Here is a 22,980-nt window from a genome sequence, read left to right as displayed (position 1 = left end):
AATAATAATGAACAACCATTTTAAGATACATATTTGTACAGTAAAGTTATGAAAGGCCATAAAGTCTACTGGGCTGGTACAATGAGGTGTCAATGGAACCAATCTGCAGAACACACAAAGCTTGTTAATGAGCTGGCGATGTACCCATCTCACACTGACACAGTACAATATGAAGATCCCATCATGCAAATTAGGACAACAGAGCCATGTTTGTTTCATTTGGAATCATTAATTCCATGGTGTTAAAAAAACCAAAAGCCCAGTATAGGGGATGTAATGTGGTTCTTCTACACAACACTGTAGTAGTGGCACAAAACTTGTTCCATTAGACATTCAGCTAGTTGGATTATCTATGCTTGTGTTCACAGCTTTGCCAGTCAGGCAAAGATCTTACCCTGTCCTTGCTGGGGACTTACTTTTAACGTACAATAACTACAATTGTAAAAATAAACACGTAAACTCCCCCATGCAACTACTGCTGAGCTGCTGGACCTTCCCGTTTCATCTAGGGGCTCTATTAAGGACACCTGTGGACCTCTAAGAAAGAACTGTTACGTGGACAATGAGGAACAAGTAACATGTTCCACCATGACCAGAAGTGCTTTTTTTCCTGGTGGATCCAGTCCAGTAAAAGAATAGCGAAAATATGAAGGGAAGTCCGACATTAAAGAGTTGTAGTCACCAAGCCACTCATTTCAACAACTATCTTCTCACAAGATATAATGTGCATTTAACATATTTTAGGTATTTGTGTGTAGATATTCAAATCCCCAAGACTAGCAATTATTAATATACAGTAGTTCTAGTGCTACAACATTTCCTTCCACAAGTTCTCAAATCCAAAATCAGGTCTACCCCTTGGTCTGATCTTTCCCCACTGATCATACAATGCACTTCCCTCATTCCGCACACAAAGGAATATCACCGGCACCTTAATGATGCCTTGCTCTCATCTTCAACAGTACATGCAGAACTAGAGCAAGCTTTAAATACAATATTTTAATTTTAACAGCCAATCAGTAGCCTCACCCATCACACTATGGGATGCCCATAAGGCAACATTACGGGCAAAATTGATCCAAATTGCCTCACGTCTAAAGAAAGAAAGGCTCAACGAATTATTGAATTATGAAGGTGGTTAGCAAATTTGGAAGTTCATTTGAAACAGAATCCATCTAAACCTCAATTCAAAGAAGCACAGCAGACCAGGGTGGAGCTCTTTTGGACTATCAGGTGGAAAAGCAAATCTGTTGGTCCCGTAGGAATTTTTATGCAAGAGCGAATAAACCTGGAGCAATGTTCTTAATTTCAGAAGTTCCCACACGGCACCAATAAAACTAAAACTCACTAGCAGTATATTAATGGCCAACCCTGAGACTATCTGTGAAGAATTTTTAAAAAATTCTTTCCAATTTGTATGGGTCCTGTGCCACTTTTAACTCAGACCGCTGATAAGCTTTTCTCAAATTTGACTCTTCCTACCTTAACATCACAAATGGCTGAAATGATGGAATCTGACATTTTGCCAGAGGAGATCCAGGCAGCTAATAAATATCATGTCTCCAGGGCTAGATGGCTTTTCAGCTTAGTATTATAGGAAGTTTTTAGCAATATTAGCCCCTAGACTGTCTGAAATGTTCAATTATTTAAGGGAACATCCACACCACCCTATGTCATCGACTTTAGCGCATATAATGATGATCCTCAAGCCGAACAAGGATTCTCTGGATCCCAATAATTTTAGATCAATATCACTTTTGAATGTCGATATAAAAAACTGTTGACAAAAGTTCTGGCAAACAGATGGAACAAGTTCTTGGAGTGTATAATTCATAAGGATCAAGTAACGTTTGTCCCACACAGGCAGGCGTCTGATAGCACAAGAAGGGTGATTAGTTTAATTCATCTTATTCAACAGAGGAGAACCCCTAGTGTGCTTTTGGCCTTCTATATACAAAAAGGCTTCGACTCCATTTCATGGGACTACTTGTTTATGGTTTTGCCCAAATGGAGATTTCAACCACATTTCATGGCCTGGATACATGCGCTCTATTTTGAGCCTTGGTCAAAGGGGAGATACTCCTCATTTTATTCTCCTGAAATTTCTATTTGTCGAGGCACAAGACAGGGGTGTCCCTTGTCACCCCTACTGTTCATTTTGGCCATGGAACCGTTCACGCAATTGATTTGGGAAAACCCTTCGGTACATGGCATAGAGGTAGCCCAACATATGCACAAACTCAGTTTGTTTGCGGATGATATACTATTAACTATGTCTCAACCAATGGTGACTATACCTAATTTACTAAAGATACTAAAACGGTTTGCCAAAATTTCAGGCCTCAGTTAACGAACGGAAGATGGTAGCTCTTGGGTTGAATATTTTGGAACAATGGTACTTAACCCCTACAAGAAACTTTTCACTTTACCTGGGCACCACATCACCTAGAGTATTTAGGAGTTAAGATTACCAAATTATATGAAACACTTCTAGGTTCCAACTACCCTCCTCTTTTTGCACACCTAAAGCATTTAATGAATGGATGGTGCATTTCTTGGATAGGCAGAATAAATATACAGTAGTTCGATAGCGCCAACATATTACGAAAAGCTGTACAAAATCCATAGTCATCTGACTAGCGGTCCCTCGAAGGGGCTTACAATCTAATCCCTACCATAGACACTTGTCTTTTAACACAGTTTAGGGACAAATGTGGAGGAAGACATTTAACCTAACTGTTTTTGAGATGTGGGAGTAAACCGGAGTACCCAGAGGAAACCCACACAATCAAAGGGAGAACCTGCAAACTAACCACTGAGCCACCGTGCTGTCCATACAATGGGTGCCACCATCTTGGTTTTTTATATTATTAGCCCCAGCAGACTCAGAGCGGTCACTCAAGTGAGGGAGGTGATGAAGCTGGGCCACGAGACACAGTAATTAAATATTCCTAGAAGAGGTGAGGGCTACGATGTACAAGGTAGGAGAGGCTGTGATAGGGAATTGACTACCTTGCATAATCGTATTTACCAAGATGCATCTATGGAAAGGAAAACCAATGCACTTAACCCATTAAAATACCTTTTTTTTTGCATAATCAGCACTGTTTTAGGTTGATGGTCTCTATAAACTACCCTATTCTTTGCCATGCACAGTCAAAGCACAGGTTTACTACTAAAGCCATCTACAAAAACATTACACAGTAGAAGCCAATTCATGTAAAAGTTTTTTTTTCCTGTTCTGGCCAAACAAATTTTTTTCCTGAGGACAAAGATGTAGCAACGTTCTAAGCTCCAACCGTAAACACAGAGCAACCGATAGCGCAGACGTCTCACCTTAACTGTCAGAAGAGGTTTTATCTCCGTCAGTTGGACGTCCTGCAGTTCATCCATTTTTCAGATTCAGCAAAAAGAACACAGATGTGCAATTCTGGAACACAATAAAGACTGGTTAGAACAGAGAGCCACATAATACACACAACAAAAACCTACATCACATCCTGAAGAGCACTGGTTAAAAACGCTCAGCTTACACAGTATCACTTACAGCTTAGAATTTCAATTGATCACCAAGGATTTGCAATTCTTGTTAACGAGTATTAAAATGTTACAAAAAGCTGCACTACCAAAGCTAAAACTCTGCCAATTATTATCCTAAGTAAGTGCAGCTTAACGAAGAAACAAAACTCTATTTGAGAACCTTTGTTGAAGAAATCTTAAAAATAAATGTGCAACTCTCAGAAAAGGCATTTGTGCAGAACAATTTATAAACTAGCAAAATGAAAGATGCACAGGAGCAGGTCGGTACAAAAATTCTCTGGCACACTCCCCATTTGGTCAACACAAGAAGTCTGAATTAAATGGTATGAACAATTTATATGTTACTTCCCCTACCTCCCAGAATGGAAAGTTCTCCGGGGCAGGTTCCCCTCTTCTTGTTTCAGGGCCTTTATTTGGGCCAATTGAAACCCTTAAATATTTTAAATATACACAGTACATATGAGGCCCTGTTGTACAAGACTCTCTCCCACAGAATCTCTTTTTTGTGTAGCCTGCCCTTTAAATAAATGAGCTGGAAACTCATAGGTACACGGAGGACTTTGAGCATTTGAAATGCAAAGTTTTGGTTTGTTTGAATGCTATTCCACAAGAAACATGTATTGTGTTTCAGTGCTGTGGTAGCCTGCTCATTTCTACAACGCAGCAAATTTTGAAGGTGTGTTTCAGCCCTAAGGTGCTTGGCGTCACCACTATCAAACATTTATAAGACCCCCCCTTCTGTTTGCTTGTTCTTGGTCAAGGTGTAAGATTAGAAGGTCACAAGGAAGTCAACTTCTGTATACAAAATTTTTACTCCAGGCAGGGATTAACCAAAAATTCAGAATGATAATTCAGGAACTAGCAAGTGAAAAAAAAACCTGCTGGCAGGTATGCATTTGGAAGGCAGCATAGACTCGTCTAACAAAAATCTTGATGCCTGGCTGCCAGCAACCTGTCAAAGTACACAAAGCATGTACAGTGTCATATAAAATCACACTGATAAAGCTCTCCTGCATAAGAGTTACGTTTTGCCAACCTAATCAATGAAGTTAGCTGAAGACTTTGAACCTAGAAGAAGATCTGGAGAATATGAAAACAAGTGAAGGATCAGAGGGCTAAAAGGGGCTGTGGATACTTGCAGATTATGGCAAAACTTCTTAGGGCCCCCATTATTTCTAGCTATATAATACCGCTTTAAAGTTCTACTTTCTGACAACGCAGAAAGGGGCAACCGTGGTCACTTCTGCCAAAAAAAAAAAAAATCAGTGTTCTCCTCGCCCCCTTTCAGCTGGGCACACCACTCGGCACTTTTCCGTAACCACCCGGCTGTTTTTGGGAGGTTACTAAAGAGTTGGGTCACAATACAGGGGCTGCCACCCACCTACAATTTCTTCCCACCTGGTAAAAAAAAAAAAAATTCTGGGTTGAACACCTGCGTGATTGCCGTCATCTTCTAAATTTCTGAGGATTATTTTATTGCAGAAGGGACATCACCTGTCCTTACCCTTTCACATTTTTTATTTCTATTGCTTATTTCTTCTTTGAGGAGGTCAGAGGTTCAAACCTCTCTACAACCTCAGTACAGGCTGCCTGAAAATAAAAAAAAATGTGCACTGCAAATACATTCAACTCTAAGTGCTGCAGAAAAATTGTCACATTCTGCAAACACTCTGATCCTGGGTGGATTACTACAGTGAACTATTAAAACCACGTGAGTTACACCGTGTCCTGCGTCAACCATTAATAACCATGAATCTTTCATTCCCCTGGGACATGGGGGAGGAAAAAAGTGCATGTTCATGCAAGATTCATGTCACCTTCAATGTAAATTCAAGGACACACAATACAAGATGCCAAGGAAACCAATAAAATCTCTCCGACAAGGTAGACTGAACCATGCTGTGTCACATTGAACACAATGGCTGCCCCTGAAAGGACAGGAACATTACAGCAATTAAAAGGAGCACACAATAGTAATTCTACGACAGGAGCGTGAATGAAAGCCAATTAAACAAGGAATATGAGAACTTAAAGATGTGTGCAAAGAAGAAGATGATCTAAAAGTAAATGTAAAGTATACAGAAAATGTTATCTAAACATCAGTGACGCCTTTATACAAATGCCCTGTGCCTACCTATTATACTCTAACCCAGTGTTTCTCAGCCTTTGTAACACTTGGGAACCCTTGAAAATAAAGTCTTCAGGGAACCCCTCTTATAATTAGTATATCTACAGCTCATGGCAATGTTCTCCCCAGCCCCTTTTAGCTGGGTGGACCACCCGGCACTTTTCAGCAGCCGCCCAGGTGGTTATTGATGAGTTGGGCCACAATACAGAGGCCACAACCCGCCTACAATTTCTTCCCACCCAGCTTGAAAAATTTCTGGGTTGACACCAATTCAGGGCCACCACATTAATACACCAATCTGGTGTATTAATGTGGTGGCCATGGGGAAGAATGTCACCCTTACGGATGATCAAAAAAATAATTGAATCATAAACGGAGAGGCACAAATTGCTCAAGGAACCCGACGCAATCTCTGGAGGAAGCCTGGTCTAACCTAGAACAGAAAAATGCCCTATGATAATGATGCACTAAGCATATATCAATATATCTGTGCCCAGCTCACATAGAAACAGATATAGCTATGAAAATTCACATCACTACTTGTGTCTATGCCATACTCAGCTTAGGCGCAATTTGAAATTATCACAGATGCAAGGCGTTAAATAACTAGGCTGGGAATTTTCTCCCAAATCAAATAATGCAGCGCATAGAAAAGTTATCCTAATCGCCTATAATTGTTCCATTTTGTCAACTTTCTTCCTTCAGTGATCTAATTAAGGTTGGTGGCAGACAGAACAGCCCAGGGGGTCAATGATGCCAGTCTACCATGAACTGGAATGCCAGGAGGCGCCACTGTCAAAATCCATCAAGTGGTGCTGCCAGTGATTTAGGAAGCTCGAAGCAAGATCGAGAGGGGAGGATAAGAGTGTTGCATGGATAACCGCTCCTTTTGTCATGGCAATTCACAGCAGAACCCATTGCTTTATTATTTATTTAACCAAAGCTAAGCAGTAAATGTGATCCCCAAGTCAATTTTACGCACATTGTTGAAGGTGGGGGGGGGTTGTGGGATAAAGAAAGGTAAAGCTTATTTTTACAGAGAGTTTTCACAGCTGCCATCTAGAAATTCCTACAGAGATCTAACATTTTTTTCACAGGTACTGTTCGATGGAATATAATTATGGCTTGGAATGGGTCACATTAAACAGTTAACACCATCTGTGAAATATGCAACAACAAAAGTGTAATTTACAGAAAAAGATCCTTCCTGAGCTGCAGAAAATAACCAGATTGGTTACTACAGGCAACAGACTTCTCCCTTCTATTCTGCTGCCACATCCCAAAAGGCAACTACATTCATTAGTCGCTCTGCGTCACTGCAGTAGCCAAGCAACCGGTTCAGTTTGAGGAATTATGCTGACATTTTAGATGCAGAGCACTGTGCTGTGTTCAAAAGCCAGCTGGGACCTGGCACACACACGACCGGATGACGTGCTGTCTGAGAGCTTCAGACTGATGCCCCACACCGCTGCACCTGTACACAAATAAAATTCATTTTTGTAAGAAATAAAGTGGTCAGCACTATAAGGAGAACGCGTTTCACAAATGACACACAAAACATAAAAAGATGAACTATGCAGTCTTTAAACACAAAATATAGAAAGTAATAGATCAGCTTAGTCTCCCCTTAACACTGGTGTAAGGATGCAATACTTTACGTCCAATGTGCATTGCTTTGAGCATCTCACTAATACAACATTTTTTCACTGTAATGCACAGATGGTGAATAGCTTTGAATCACGTGTATTTAGGTGCAGACTAATATTGTCTGTATATCATCACACAACAAAAGTTTTTCTTCCCGATTCATTTAGTACGAGGTTATCAATCTCGGTTTGACCTATTGATATTAAAATCTCTGCGGTTTTAAGCCAAACAAAAATTAAACAAATAAAAAAAGGGAAAGAACAAGATAAAGGGAGTCTTTATGGCTACTTCGATTTAAAATAGGTTTGGACAATAGCAAAATCATGCTCAAAAGCATTGCTTAACAAATGTCAGTTGTTGGCAGCCCACAATGCATTAGCAGCATTCGCTTTTGTGGGCTGTCATGTTTTAAGCTAGACAAGAATTTCTAAAAAAGGCAGATCCGAACATACAGTTTACATCCCGACACATTTCCCCTAAACGGCTTCCTCAGAGGAAATTGAGACATTTCTTATTTCCATTTAAAATATAGTGAAAGCTAGGTCCAGGAAAAAAAAAATACATGCATATGAAAAAAAAAAAAAATCCTGGATCAGCTCAAGAATTGTGAGACATAAGGGCTGTATGAGCTTAGGCAGAATGATTTTTCTTGGAGAGTATGCCACAAAAATGCCTTGTTGTCACGTCATGACAAGAATGTCTTGTTTCCCTATTGTTTGTTTATTATGTTTATAGGGTAGAGGTCTTCCTACATACAAATGCCGTAATATTGGTCTCTTTCGGACTCCAATGAAGTCTTGGGTGGAGCGTTACGGTAAAGCTGACGGTGTAACAGTGTGACAAGGCCTCTTGAGTTGCTCAGGGAAAGCCTGTTTGGAAATCGGCAAGCAATACATTAGAGGCTGGCCTAACCTATACAGAATAACCCACTAACCATACACAAAATAAAACATTTAAACAAAGCAAATTCAATAGTAATCAGGCTGCAGTATTCTCCTCAAATTTTTTCCTTTAATATGGATGGCAAGAACCTGTAGGCAGGCAGTGACCCTTGTATTATGACCCAATTTCTTAATATCCAGCCAAAAACAGCTGGGTGGTTACTGAAAAATACTGGGTAGTGCCCCTGGTTTAAAAGGAGCTGGGGAGAACACTCGGCTGATAATGTATACAAACTGTGTATACCAGGAAGAGTGATACAACATATTTAATTGCTTTATGGGCCAATGTACTTGCATCGGGGTACATTCTAGTTCCTCCCATCTATGAAAAAAGTCCCTAGGAAGGTCAATGGACTGACTATGTGACATCCAAAGCAATGCCAGTTTACATTTCCCTGCATTAAAGTGGAAATCACATGTCTACATATAAAAGGATAGAGTTGTAGTCACAGGAAGACCTCAATTTGCAAGAAACGGTCATGGGAAAGTCTGTATGGAAAGGTACACAATTAGATTTGAGTTTCCAAAAAGCAAAGTTCTCCCCAGCCCCCTTTAGCCGGGTGCACCACCTGGCACTTTTCTGTAACCACTGTCTGTTTTTGGATGGTTACTTAAGATTTGGGTCACAATACAGGGGCTGCCACTTACAACCCACTCACAATTTCTTACCATCCGGGTTAAAAAAAAAAAAACTTTCTGGGTTAAACACTGAAAGGTAATCCTCATTCACGCCTCCCAACATTGACGGAAATTTGGTTAGCTTTTGTTGGTCATTAACAATGTGATCTTTAACTAGATCATGGGAGAACAGGTTTCCTTGTCAAATTATAGGAAAAAAAAATACATGTAAAAACTAGCACTATGTAAACCCGCATCTTGTTAATCACATTTGCCAGTTGATGGGGTAGCCACAAATCCTGTGTTTGCACACCGATCCTCAATAAGTGAGAAAGCAAGATGGACATAGACCAAAAAATGCCAAGTAAATGAATGATGTATATTTAGCAATCAAAAACAGCTCTGACCCAAGTTCTATTTTACATATGTCCCGGTTCCAAATACTGCCAGTGCTTTAAAATAAAAGAATAGGACATGCAAGGTTTAATGTCTCCATTGTACCAGCAAATGATGTTCTGCCAAAAGGCTTTTCTTGCAGGCAGTTAGATAGAGAAGAAATAGAGAATAGAATAGAGAAGAAAGTAAAGCTGATGCATCTCACAAAATTGCACTGCTTGGTGGTTCGGAGCTGCGATATGAATATCTAATAGCTCAACCCAGATAGAGAGCGTAGAATAAACTTCTATACAGTGGGATGGCAATAGGACAACTATACTTGTATATCCATCGCCATTTATGCTCCAATAGCAGATGGCAATCATCAATAATTCATAACGGACACTTTGCAAACACTGTAACCTTTAAACAATGGTGAGATCACATCAACCAATAAAAGAAAGCAGCAAACATACATAGCCTCATACAAAGCTTTGCCTGTAAATCGATTTCGTGGCCAACACTGTTTTTGTCAAGAGACTGTAGAATACAAAGCAAATCAATAGAGAAAAGCCTATTTTTAAAATGTTTTTTAAAAGGAAGAAGTCTCCAGACAGAAATGACAACCCCTTTATTATTAAACAAGATTTATTTAGCGCCAACATAATATGTAGCTCTGTACATTAAATACCGGTAGCAAATGACAGACGGATACAGACCGTGACACAGGAGGAGGAGAGGACCCTGTCCAAAATAGCTTCAATCTAGGAGGGGAGATATGGAGTGGATAAGGTTTAGGAGACAAAAGACGGGAAGGCACGTTTAAAAAGATGGGTTTTGAGTGCTCTTTTAAAGGAGCAGAAAGTAGGAGCAAGCCAAATAGGAAGAGAAGACCATTCCAGAGAGTTGGGCAACGCTAGAAATGTCTTGGAGCCATGCGTGCGATGAGGATATAAGTGAGGAAGTCATTAGAGGAGGGAAGAGAGCAGCTAGGGTAGTATCTTTCTACCAGGTCAAGGTAAGTGGGGCAAGAACTGGGGAGGAATTTGAAAGCAAAAGTGAAATGGCAGCTTTGTTACAACCCATTTCTTGGCAAAAAGAATGGCTTCTGAAATCTGTATCCACTGATACAGGGAGGTTGCCTCCCATTTGTTGGATGACCTAGGTGATGGGCAACTTCTGCAGCCAATAGGTAGGCAAGCAACACATCACCAGGACCTCTTTTGGTAAGTTGTGATTAGCTGTAGGTGTACCCCAATATATTATGAGGATTTCAGAAGTGTTCCAGTTCCAGAGATTGTCTTATAACACCCTTTCTATAAACTTGCTGGTGCTTTAAAAGCTCCTTCATTGTCTCAGTGTTCTAAGAAGCGTTTCACCAAAAATAAAAACACCTATTGCAGGAGATCCAATTTGTCTTCTAGAAAAAAAGGGCAATCAGAGCAGGAAATTACACTGGGTGTGTTTCGTATCCACATGCTATACTGAACGCTCCCTATGTGTCATACTGTAAAAGATCTATTCCATTTTTTGGAACCTGTCTTTTTCTTACAAAACAAACCTTCTACTCCAAATGTATGCCATGCACTAGCAGCATCTTGAAAGGTAAAACAATTGACCTGCAGAATGTGTGCCCATTATCAGGAGATTATATATATTACACACACCATTGTGCAGCACCGTATGATGGTGCACAACAATGCACCACTGTTAATGAATAAAGAGCAGAGTTGCCCCACTATTAGGAATCAATATGATGCAGAACAACCAAAACACATTACCTAACCTGCATGCACTTGACCAAACTTAGGAGTAACAGCCCTCAAAACACAGGAATTTATGTATCACATTAAATAATAAAATACAGAAAACAGAATGCCTCCTCGCCAACAAAAGACTCAACCAAAGTGCTTCTTCAAGTGAAATTGTTGACAGTCCAAACGACAGATATTTTTCACAAAACCTAAAGGTTTCATAGACCGAAGCAGAAAAGTACTGAAACCCCCACAGGTTCCTTCACCATGGAAACCATCCATGGGATTTCCAGCTAAGTGTGCTCCATCTGTGAAGATTCATTATGCTGCTTTCTTAAAGCCATTAACAGTCATCATAAATAATAATAAAAAAAAGTCATCAAGAGAGCTTTCTGATCCAACTCAATGTCCTCTGCAGTACCAAGCAATGTATTGCTGGTAAGTGGATGAATGGGTGCCCAATCCTACCTGTATTCTTTACTCCCATATATAGGGTTGGTATCAGTAGCAAACTACCAATATTTTAAATAAAGGTTAAGAAAGTTTGCTTATGACAGGTAAATAGAACACAAATGGTAATTAAAGTAGTAGTAACACAATAGCAGATCTTTTTGTAGGACATCTTCAGAAAATGGAGTGAACTAGTTTCTATAAATATGCAGTCACCAGACCACTATTTTCAACAAGTCCTCTCAACATATGTGCATTTAAAAGATTTTAGATATTTTTAGTTGTAAAAGCCTTTCATGTGTAGATTCAAAAGTGCCACTAGGCGCCAACATTTTGGATGCAATGTCAGCAGACTCAACTTTGTCACCTAAGGCAGGGATCCCCAACCCCCTAAAGCAGAGATCCACAGCCCACTAGTGGGCCGTGGCTCTGGACAGTGCATCGCCCACGGGGTCAGGAGAAGGACCCTGCTTGGGGGCCCCATTGGCTAGAGCCACGTACCATGTCTCCTGGAGACATTGCAGGCTCAGGGTGGGTTGTAGCAGGCAAGTTTTGCCTCTGGAGTGGGTGGGTTCTGGCATCATGACATCACTTTGGGGGAAGTTTCCTTCCCTTTTTGAGTGATACACGAGTCCATGCATTTAGTGGTCTGCAAACGCCAAAAGGTTGTGGACCACCGACCTAAGGAACATCTAAATTCGTATTGGTGGGGCTGCTCTTGCCAAAAACATTGGCAGGTATACACAGCATACATTCCCAATATCAGTGTTCAATCCAGTAAATTTTTTTTTTTTTTTTTTTTTTTAACTGGGTGGAAAGAAATTCTAGGCAGGGGCAGCCACTGTATTGTGACCCAACTCTTCAGTAACCACCCATAAACAGCTGGGTGGTTACTGAAAAGTGCCAGGTGGTGCGCTCAGCTAAAAGGGGCCGGGGAGAACACTGCAATAGGACCCTGCAGTGTTGATTTGACCAGAAACCGGCTACATCCCCTTTAGTCGCCATCTTCACTTCACTCTTCTAGATCCACTAAAATCCTCTCTGGCCAATGGTCCACCATTGATGATTTAACTCCTTTACAGAATCCCTGACATCTAGGTCTATCTTTGTCAGTGCAAAGAACAGAACTAGATTCTACATTGCATGGCACATGCAAGGTCCAGCAAAAAAAAAACAAAAAGGTCACCAAGAGCAGTGGAAAAGGTTTTTTTGGCAAGCAAGATTTTGCATGTCTTCTCTGCCAAAAACCTCTAACTCACAGTGACTAATTCTTTAGTTTAGTTCTGCATTTAGCAATCCTTTATAGTATTTCCCTATGGTAGATAAAGTTATGTAGGGGCAGGAATGCCGGACCTGAACAGACTGTAGTTAAGCGAGATACGAAGGAGGCCTTGCTTGGGAACAGATAAGCCCCAACTTATTAGCCACCCTGAAAGTAGCCTACAATGGTTGATTACCAGGTCGTTGCAGGAATGTCCAAACAGGCTGTTTTCTGCCCAAAATGAGGCATACATCTGTTATGCCCTAAGGAAATCTTACCTGCTTGTGTGCAGTAACCAAAAAAAGATAACTATGGCTAAAAGGACAGAACAAACCCACATCCTACCCTAATCTTTGTTATAGATGATTTGTGCCAATAGAAACCTTCATGAATATACATTACTAGGAGAACAGAAGCCAGCAGCTGCATCAACTCCCAGAGTGATAATGAAAATGCTCACAGTTCCAATTAGATGGCTTTAAAGTCACTTTAAGTAATTTGCAAGATTTCAGGTTATATTTACACCTAGGAACAGATGTCTTATTAAGGTTTATAAATACACTGCAGAACAATGGAAGCCATCCATGTAACAGTACAGGCATTAGAATAGAAGACAGCAACCTACAAAAGAGATCCATGAAACAAAAGTAGGAGATAATAGGTTTTCAAGTTACCTCCTCATTTTATATGGATCTTTGGTGCAGATTTAAAATCTAAAAGAGCCAAGACTTCTTCAGCTTCCTATTTTAGGAGCATATAGGTATGTTTCCAATATTTTCAGAGACAAGTTGGCATCATATGGAACCCAAACCTAACGTTTGTTTAAAAGTAACCCAACACGATGCCATGGTATTATTCCCATGGGGATGGATCAATGCTGCTTTAGTTCTATTTGGATGCTGGTGATATCACCAAAACAAATGGTCACATGCAACAAAAATGGACAGTTTAATGGAAAAAAAACAAAAAACAAAACATAAGATTTACCTGCCTGTTTGGGGAGGAGGAGTCTTTCTAAGTGTTACAAAGAAAAAAAAATGCCCCCACCCCACGCCCAAGCACATGTATGCAAGCTAACAGGGCCAGTCACACCATAAAATGGGTCCCTAATTGGCGATCTTTACCAGGAATAGGTACTCATTCCTAAAGCTCAGGTCATGCATAGTCCTTGACAATGCAAGTTATATCAAGACAAAACCTGATTTTTCCAGATCTTGTGAAAGATAAAATGACAAGCTTTTTTAACTAACCATTTTATGACAAGCGGTATTTCCAGCCTCCACATTTCTGTTTCACCACATGCAGGTTAACCTTAAAAGGGAAACCTGAAATATTTCCAGGTCAGGTTAATGCAAAGATCATACATGCAATGAAGCTTGCATTGTTTTAGGTGACCTAGAGAGGAACGGATTTTGTACAAGATACCTCCTGGAGTATTCATTAACCAGGAAGGAATGCCAACTGTATACACATGACCAGCCCCAGGGCTAAAATCCCTGACACCCCACTAGATGTGCACCACCTTGGTCAATTAAAAAAAGCCCAACATTGTAAAGTCAAAGAGAACCGCAGAAGACAGATTTTGGAAGTAAAGGTAAGTGGAATTATTTTAATTTTAAGTATAGTTCTGCAAAAAGCGAAACTAAATCTGAAAAACAAATTTTTGCAATCAGAAGGTTCTTTACTACAGAAGGGATAGGCTATTTTTCTTCTGCGATTAAACATACCTGCTTCTTCCCAATGTCCATAGCATGCACATCTCGGTATATGTCCAGGCATACCTGGTGCTAGGAATGAACTCCTGTCTGCATACGTAGGAGTGACGTCATTCTGATCGGGCCAATCAAGATGGTTGGGGATCCCGAGTCCAGAAGGGCATAAGGTTAAGATGTCCTAGAAGGTGCACAATAAGGCACGTTTAGATCCACTTTAAAACCTGCAGCCCTCATCTATTATCCGCCCAGGAAGGTCCTTTTCCAGGTACTTTGGTTAAAATTACCTAAAAATTGTCTTCTTGGGGAGTCATCCTGCCACAAGCACCCTGTTGACTCTTTAAAAAAGCCAACCTGGTGCAACCAACTGCAGCGAAAAAATTACCATGCATTGCAGTATGCTCCAAGTAACGATGGAGCTCCAAGTAAGCCAAACCAAGAATCAATGACTGATCTGAGATTTGGGGGGGGGCCTTGAAGGAACTTTTATTAAATATCAGAACCATTTGGCATCTATTCAGTTAAGATGGAGAATCAATGCATAAAAGCAAAGAAGTGGCATTGTAATCAGCAAGCAACATAAGCACATGTACACTGCACTGACCCAGCTGTGACATTCAACATGTTTGAGGTTTTTATTTTGCTATGACGCACATTTGTAAGTTGTTTATAACATAAAAAGAAAAAAATAAGTCCTTAGATCTGAACAAAGCAAAAATCACATGTGATCTTGTGACCAACAGAAAACTCAATTATTAAAAAAATCAAATTAGATTCTCGCCTCCCTCCTGTGCTGCTAATTTAATTTGCCTTCCTTGAACAATTCCACGCTCTTCCACCTCAAAGCCTCATCCTTCTCTGCTTGATGGGAGAGAGAGCCGGACTTCCAATTTTCTTTTTTCAATTTGCTTTGCTTACAGGGACACAGATGTCACCTGCAATGCTTGAATTGCACATATCCTCCAAGCCATGTGATGCAGCTGAATTGGTCAAATGAAGTGGTCACTTGTCCAGGCAAAATGGATTGTGCACCTCCTAATCACTGTACAGTCAAACATATACACACACACACCTTTTCAAATATTGAATTCAGGCCTTTCCAGTGAAGGGATCCATTATTGATACAACACACATATTTTAGACTGTGCACGTCCAACCTTGGGCAACAGCTGTAGAAAAGGCCATATCGATTTCAGCGACTGTGCTGATGGGGTAAGTTGGAGTATCTAATGCGGCCCAGATCTTCTCACCCAACCAAAGTTCCTGATCTCACGAACGTTCTTGGTTAAAATGGGCACAAATCCCCACATTTATATCGTTAACTTAATTTTAATAAAACCATGCAATGAAAACTAAATACAACATGGAAGGTACATCGTATTGTCGTCATACTGTGGAATATTTAGCGTTCAAGTTCATAACATAGGAAAAACACAAACATAGATAAAAGGTAAAAGAGGGAATGGTGGGGGGCATCTCTTGCATAGTAAAAACAAACCTAAAAACAATACAATGGATCATCACCTGTTTGAGTTTGGCTGCCAGACTAGTCAGCCCTGTCACTATTCTTGTAGATTCGCATTTGTTGACCTCTAGAACTTTAACCTTTAAATGAATCGAACTTTCCAAGGTCCTGTGCTGGCGTTGTGTTATTATAGGTCACATTAATGTACCAGGATGAGTGCTGAAAATAGGAGAGCACCTCCTCCCTTTTTGGACTCGGAAGAGTCTTGTCAATGAAGCAGAACCATTTACTAAAAAAACTTAGATTTTTGTTTGTCTTCCAACATGTCCCGATGGAACATCGTTAGGTCATCTCTCCTATCTAGATTGAAGGAGGTTTGGATTCAATCCATTGAGTCACGATGGCTCTCCCAGCCGCCAACAGGCACAGGTCTACCCACGCTTTCTTTCCCTTACCTAGACCTATCCCTTGCCTAGTGGACCAGTCGCCAAATATACACAGTACCAGGCATAATGGGAAAGTTATCCCCACTACCTGTTTAAGAAACCTTAGTGTTTAGTCCCAATAATTAGTAATGCATGTACAGGCCCAGTAACTGACAAATGGAAGTCTTGTCCTGCTTGCACTTCAGACATCCCTTGGGCTCCCCAGAGTTTCGATTTCCTGCTGTGGCCCGTGGCCTGTAGACTTTATGGGCCCTGTGCATAATCTGGAATGGTGTCTCCCTCCAAATTTCATTAACCGTAGTTTTCCTTACTGTGAGATAGCCATTCGCTATTTTGTCTATCAGTTCATCAATATTAAACTCTTTCTGACAGTGCCTTAGGTTGGAGCAAGATAGTTGCAAGATGGTTTGGTATACAAATTCTGGGGACTTTTGGACACATATTTGATATGGACAATGGCGATAGCAAAAGCAGTCTGTTAAAATTGTTTTTCTGGAGAAAAGTTGGGGCAATCCTACATTGGGCCTTGCAATATTGTTTCAGTTGAATATAAAATCGTGGGTGACCCTTCTTTGGGAGTTAACTTAAACCTGGATGCCAGGGAGCTTAATGGGTAAGGTTTCCCCATTATCTTGCCTATAAAAGTCTCCCATTTTAGACAACCCCTTCTTCCAAGTATTGAATGTCTTGTATTCCTGGCCAACCAATGTATTCCTGGCCAACCAATGTGTTGGTTGAGACTAAAAGACCCACAACCCCAACATCTGGTCATATGGCAGGCACCAAACAAGCCTGGTGCAATGGTGTGTTCAGTTCTGATTTCAACAAGGGCAAGAAAATAACCTATCTTGACTTTTTAGGAAAATTCTCACTCAGATTCCCGTCTTCGCAATGGAAACTCAAGGGCCAATCTGTGTGCACTACTAATGCCCTGGGACAACCTGAATTTGTTAGAATGGTACTCCTGCATCCCACCCTACACATACAATTTCAGTGTTAAAGCCAGAATTTTTTTTAAGCTAGGTGGTAAGAAATTGTAGGTGGGCGACAGCCCCTGTATTGTGACCCAACTCTTCAGTATGCAACCAAAAACAGCCGGGTGGTGCGCCCAGCTAAAAGGGTCTTGGGAGAACACAGTTTGGTGGAGCGATCCATCACCAGGGAAGGTTAAGTCACACGGAAAATTGCCCAGTTCCTAAGAAAAACCCACCAGTTCACTTTACAAGTAACCTAAGGCCCAAAACTGAAAGTTTTGATACAAATTGCTCTTCTATGGTGAAATTATGGGCCAAGCATAAAGTCCTGGCCCGATCTGACCATTGGACAGATGGTTCCACATCCCAGCAAGGCTATGACCTATTGCAAGCACAGTACCCATCCATGCTTCAAATTACAACAAGGCCAAAAGTTAGTCAAATGAGCCAATCAATAAGACAATATGAGCATGGCGTGTCTATCTAACCATCTTTACCAATCTCTTGTATAATGTGGCGAGCTTCCCTAAAGCTACCATCGAACTACTAGAACTAAAGTTATAAAACCCTACATATATCTGATTCCTCCAGCTTCCACGATGCAAGTTTGGCATTCTTCAAAAAGATATCACACAATAAGAAGCTTCAGCACAGTGCTTCTCCTTTGGAGAAATCTACATTCCATAGTCCACCATCAATTTTTTATCATGTGGAAAAACAAACTGCAGGCCTTGCTTTTGAGGTGCAAGGTCTAGTATCAAAATTATGGCTTTGTCTGTTCAACAGCTGAGCCCTCATAGGTCAATCAGAAGATTTTTCCCACCCTGGAAGATGCATGAAAAGTCTATTTGCATCTACCTCCTGCAATATGTGGTGCACACGTCAATATTCCATCATTCTCCTACCCACCTTCTGTGTGAGCATATCCTGTCATTTTATTATTTGAGATCAGCTTCAGTTAAATACTTGAAATTTTCATAAATGCAAATGACTGCTGATCACTAGCCAAAAAAGCTAAACTCATTGCTCATTACATGGTCTGCACACTCCTCCTACATTGAAGGATGGCGAATGGTCCTTCATATGCTACATAGGCTATACAGCTTGGTCACCTACCCACCCACAGCTGGATGATTGGACAAGAAAGGAAGAAAGTGTTATCTCTAACATACCATTGAGGGAATTGTGTTCCTTCGTCTTCCTGAACAAGCTGCCGAAGTTATCAGCATTATGTAATGCAATATGCCCATTACTGACTCTCAATATTAGCCCTTCCCAAGTGCTGGTTCACTGTGGAATACAAGCAGCCAATATAAAGCCAAATATCAGAAACTTACACTAGAATTTAAAAACAAAATATAATTTCCTGCACAAAAGCTAAAAAGGTATACACTAGGGCAAAGTGTTGCTCGAGCCTTTTTGCCTCACTGCCCCAGAGTTGTGGATTCAGTTCCCTCGTACTATATTATCTGAATGCAGTCGAGTCTATTTTCTGGCGTCCTCCCAGAATCCAAAAACCTGCTGATAGTTTGATTGGCCTTCACCCAAGTTGTCTCTTCTGCATGTATGACTCTGGTAGGGGCATCCGCTTGTAAATGCCTTTGGGACCAGGGACGGCTATGAATAGCTCATTGTTCTCTGTGGGAGAATGTGTAGGTGCTATATAAGGTATAAAATACAAAAATTGTTACTGTAATGTGTGTGAGTGACGGACAATGACTAATTCCAGGTCTCTGCTCCTTTCCACCCACCTTTATTTACCCATTTCATATACATTTTCCATATAGTGACTATCCTACAGTCATCTCAGATCTGGTCATGTGATGTGCAGGGTTCACCTCCTCCAGCAATGGATGGTCCTACATGCTTTAGAGAAAGCGCTGTATCACCAAGGGCACTTCTCTCTTGTAGCATTTTGCTCCAAAACCATTGCCTTAAACACTGGGTGTCATTAAACGCTAAGTGGACGGGCGGCACCAGATGGATTACATCTCCAGGACATGGCAAAAATTATCCCCCCCCCCCCATTCATGCTGCATATTTATTTTCTCCATGTCAATGTCCAATAACAGAACCATTTCCAGGTATGAAAGAGGGAAACATGTCCCAATCTCCATTGTCCACTACAAGCATACATGAAGCACCTCACTTTAGGGTCACTGGGTGTATTCTTCCTGAAGCCCATACTATAATAAATTTAATAAAGAGGAACTATAGTTCTTCTTTGAAAATCAACAATCAGGTCTTTTTGCAGAAAGACACAGGCTTTAAGCAATAAATTACCTGCCCATGCCATTCATTGTACGATGCCGGTAACCCTAACTAACTCCCGTGCATCCCAGACAATCAAGATGACCAAAGATAGGACACACAAAAGAAGATGCAGTGTTTAACCCAGAAATTTTTTTAAGCCGGGTGGGAAGAAATTGTAGGCGGGTGGAAGCCCATGAACTGTGACCCAACTCTTCAGTAACAGCCGGGTGGCTGCTGAAAAGTGCCGGGTGGTGCACCCAGCTAAAATGGGCTGGGGAAAACACTGAGATTGTAGCACCTGAGACAGAATGGGAACAGGTGGGTGTATTTAAAAGTAAACCAAGCAGGCAGGTAAGGTTGTTTTATTGCAGACGAGACACCACCCATCCCTTTTTCCCTCCACAATTTTTAAATTTGTAGCTATAGTTCTGCTTTAATATGCAAATTATGGTTGTAGGAGGTTTGTACTTTAAGTAGGAGTACTTTGAGCCAGGGTTTTCCCAGCCCCTTTTACCTGGACACAGCACCCGGCACTTTTCAGTAACTACCCGGCTGTTTACCACATTACAGGAGCCACCACCTGCCTACAATTTCCCCAAAAAAATTCTGGGTTGAACACTGCTTGGAGCCATATTAGTAATATCATGCAACTTGTATTGGAGGCATTATATCCCCTCCCCAAACCCATCTTTATCTTCACGTTCCTGAGTGACAACACTCATTCTTTACACTGCTTCATCCTCGTCAGCATAAGACAGAACTAAAGAACACCTGCTTTCTTCTCCAAAAGAGGAATTCTGTAGAATAGGAGCTGTACTGGACAGGAAATATTATTGCTTGAGATAAGATGTACAGTGTTCAGATCAGCACTGGACTCCCAGAAGGATAAACAGGTAGATATCTGCACTGATTAAACATAAATTATAATCACTTACTAATATATATATACATACACACACATTATATATAAATAATAATCAGCAGACCTAAAGAGATCAAATAAGTTCATACCACTTTCATGGTTCCACCTGTGTTCAGTAAGAAAAGGTCTATTCACACAGCTTACATCACAGGATACGTACAGGATAATACAGTGAATCAGATACAGATCACCGTAATGACCTTGCAGTCATGCATCATTACACTCGTCTAGGCAGGAGCATGTATACGGCAAACATGGCCGCCGCTGAGCCATATGGATGAGTAAAGGTCACCTGTTTACCAGCACGTTTATGACACCCAATAAAACAGCAATCAATCACTGCTATGTAAACGGGAATGAAGAAGATTCAATACATGCTGATCGAGGGACGCTCTGCCCTTGTGCAGGTGCAATAACCATAATATCACATTATCAGATTGCTACTACAAGGAGTAGTCTGAACCAATATCATGGAGATGCACAATAGGAATGGGAGGTAAGGATAGGAAAATGCAATATGACGTGTATATGTATAGGGAGGAGGAATCAGACTGCCATGGGCATGCATTACCAAGGCCCAGGAGTGCCCGGGAATCCCCTCCCCACGGCCTGTGAGCCAACTCAATCAATAAGCACAAGGATCAACACAATAAAAATACAATATACTGCAGGACAAAAAGAATAGAAAAGCCTAAAGGTCATCTAAAGCCATGTAAAAAAAAAAAATTTTGCAGCTTAAAGGAGGATGCATTAGTTTTCAGACGAGCAATACGGTCTGATCTGCCACAATCGCTGCAACCTTCCGAAGGGAAATCTCATTGTTACCAGGTCTCCCAAAAATTTCTTTGGACTTTAAACCAGTGTTGTATGTTAGTCCTGTTCTTGGGTGACAACACGACGACTCCTCCAGGAATTTAGGACAGTAAGCAAGTGTTGTCACTCCAGGACAGTAAGAATACCAATATAAAGAAAAAGAATGAGGATGTCACACGAGGACCGGTAAGATAAAACTTGTCTTTGGAGATACTTTAATAAAGAATAAAGGTATTGTTTGCCATTTTGCCAGGGAAATTTCTCTTTACCTCCTATTATGTAGAGACAACAGGAAGTAGGAGTAAAGTCCCCAAAGCGGGGTGCCCTCCATGGTCACCCAAAATTGAGCATTTTCTGCTTGCTTTCATCCCCAATGACAGTCACCATAGATCATTTTTGACACACACAGATCTAAAGATTGTACAGTCCTACTGTAAGGTGTCAGCTCTGCACTTCTGTATTACTGCTCTGATCCCAAGACTCCCCCTTCATCTATTCATTTCCCAGGAAGGAGGGAGCCATCTTTGCAGCAGCACCATCCATACTCCTTATCTGCTTCCTAGGCAGAGATCCTGGTTCTGATACAACGTGTCTGTTCTGCGGTTGCAAATATTCATCCGCCCGCTGCGGCCTCACCTTATAACCCTCTATTGAAAAAAATACAAGAGACTGGGAAAGTGCTCCACATGCTTGCAGCAAATTCAGTCAATGGAATGGAGGTCAGGGACGTCTTTTACATCAAATGCAGCCACAGATCGCAGATCTAAGCATCAGGGTGGTCAATATTAAGGAAATAATATTTTCCTGTATACAGGAGGGTTTTTTTTAAAGGCACCATGAGGACCCCCAACCACCCCCCACCATGCTGACACCATAGGATCTGCATATAGGTGAACAGGACGCCTCCCCATAATGCAATGCAACGTATCAATGGCCCTAGTGCAGTCACATACAGAAGAGCAGTACAGCTGCCAGGTAAAGTGTACCTGTCACTGTGCCTAGAGGTCAGCCAGATGATCCAGAGGTCACATCCACCTCCCACATGGACAACCTAGATAAATTAACGTGAACAGCAAACCAGCTATGAGATGGGGGCTGATCTTCACGATCTTAAGCTAAAATAGGATTTCCCGCAGTAACTAAAAAAATAAACCCTTGGGATTTAGACAATTCCTACCAGCTATTGGACATAAATGAATATTTTATTGAACAGATTATTGACAAATTTACAGCGTAAGTGATTTCTGAAATTTGTAGGAACCATCGGGTACAATGATGGCCGCGTTGAGACGGGCTATCGGTGGGCAGTGCTATACCCAACATTGCATCAACCTGATAGGCTCCTATAGACCTGATCCCCGCCTCTGAACAAGACCAAGACATAGGCAGGTGAATACCACCCATCAGGATTGATCAGAGATGCCCACCTGGGTATACACAGCCCATTTGGCGGGCGCGGTTTTCTAATGCACCGTTGGGTAGCACTGGCAGAACCATGACAGGTGCAGGGTATTCTTCCACAGCCATCACCTACCAACCCCTGCCATATATTTTTTTTTTAACCACAATTCACCTGCATTTTCCCAGGTGAATATATTCACCCCCCAGGGAAAAGGCAGATGTAGAAATAAATAAAATGCATCATTCAGCGGTCACATCATGAACTCGGGCCCACCCACCA

The 22,980-nt window shown here is 41.1% G+C and overlaps 1 protein-coding gene across 1 annotated transcript in view; it reads right to left on the bottom strand.

Moving 5' to 3' along the window:
• NDRG3 (NDRG family member 3) overlaps positions 1-22,980 on the bottom strand; it is a 44,037-nt gene that overhangs the window by 20,751 nt on the left and 306 nt on the right. The window contains 1 exon segment of the mRNA XM_072403605.1: positions 3,337-3,430. Coding sequence (XP_072259706.1) covers positions 3,337-3,393 — 57 coding nt within the window. The 5' untranslated portion in view covers positions 3,394-3,430.

The sequence above is a fragment of the Pyxicephalus adspersus genome, chromosome 3, assembly GCF_032062135.1.
Source record: "Pyxicephalus adspersus chromosome 3, UCB_Pads_2.0, whole genome shotgun sequence".
Lineage (NCBI taxonomy): Eukaryota > Metazoa > Chordata > Amphibia > Anura > Pyxicephalidae > Pyxicephalus > Pyxicephalus adspersus.
The sequence above is the reverse complement of the archived record's forward strand: the minus strand, read 5'-3'. Positions and strand labels throughout refer to the sequence as shown.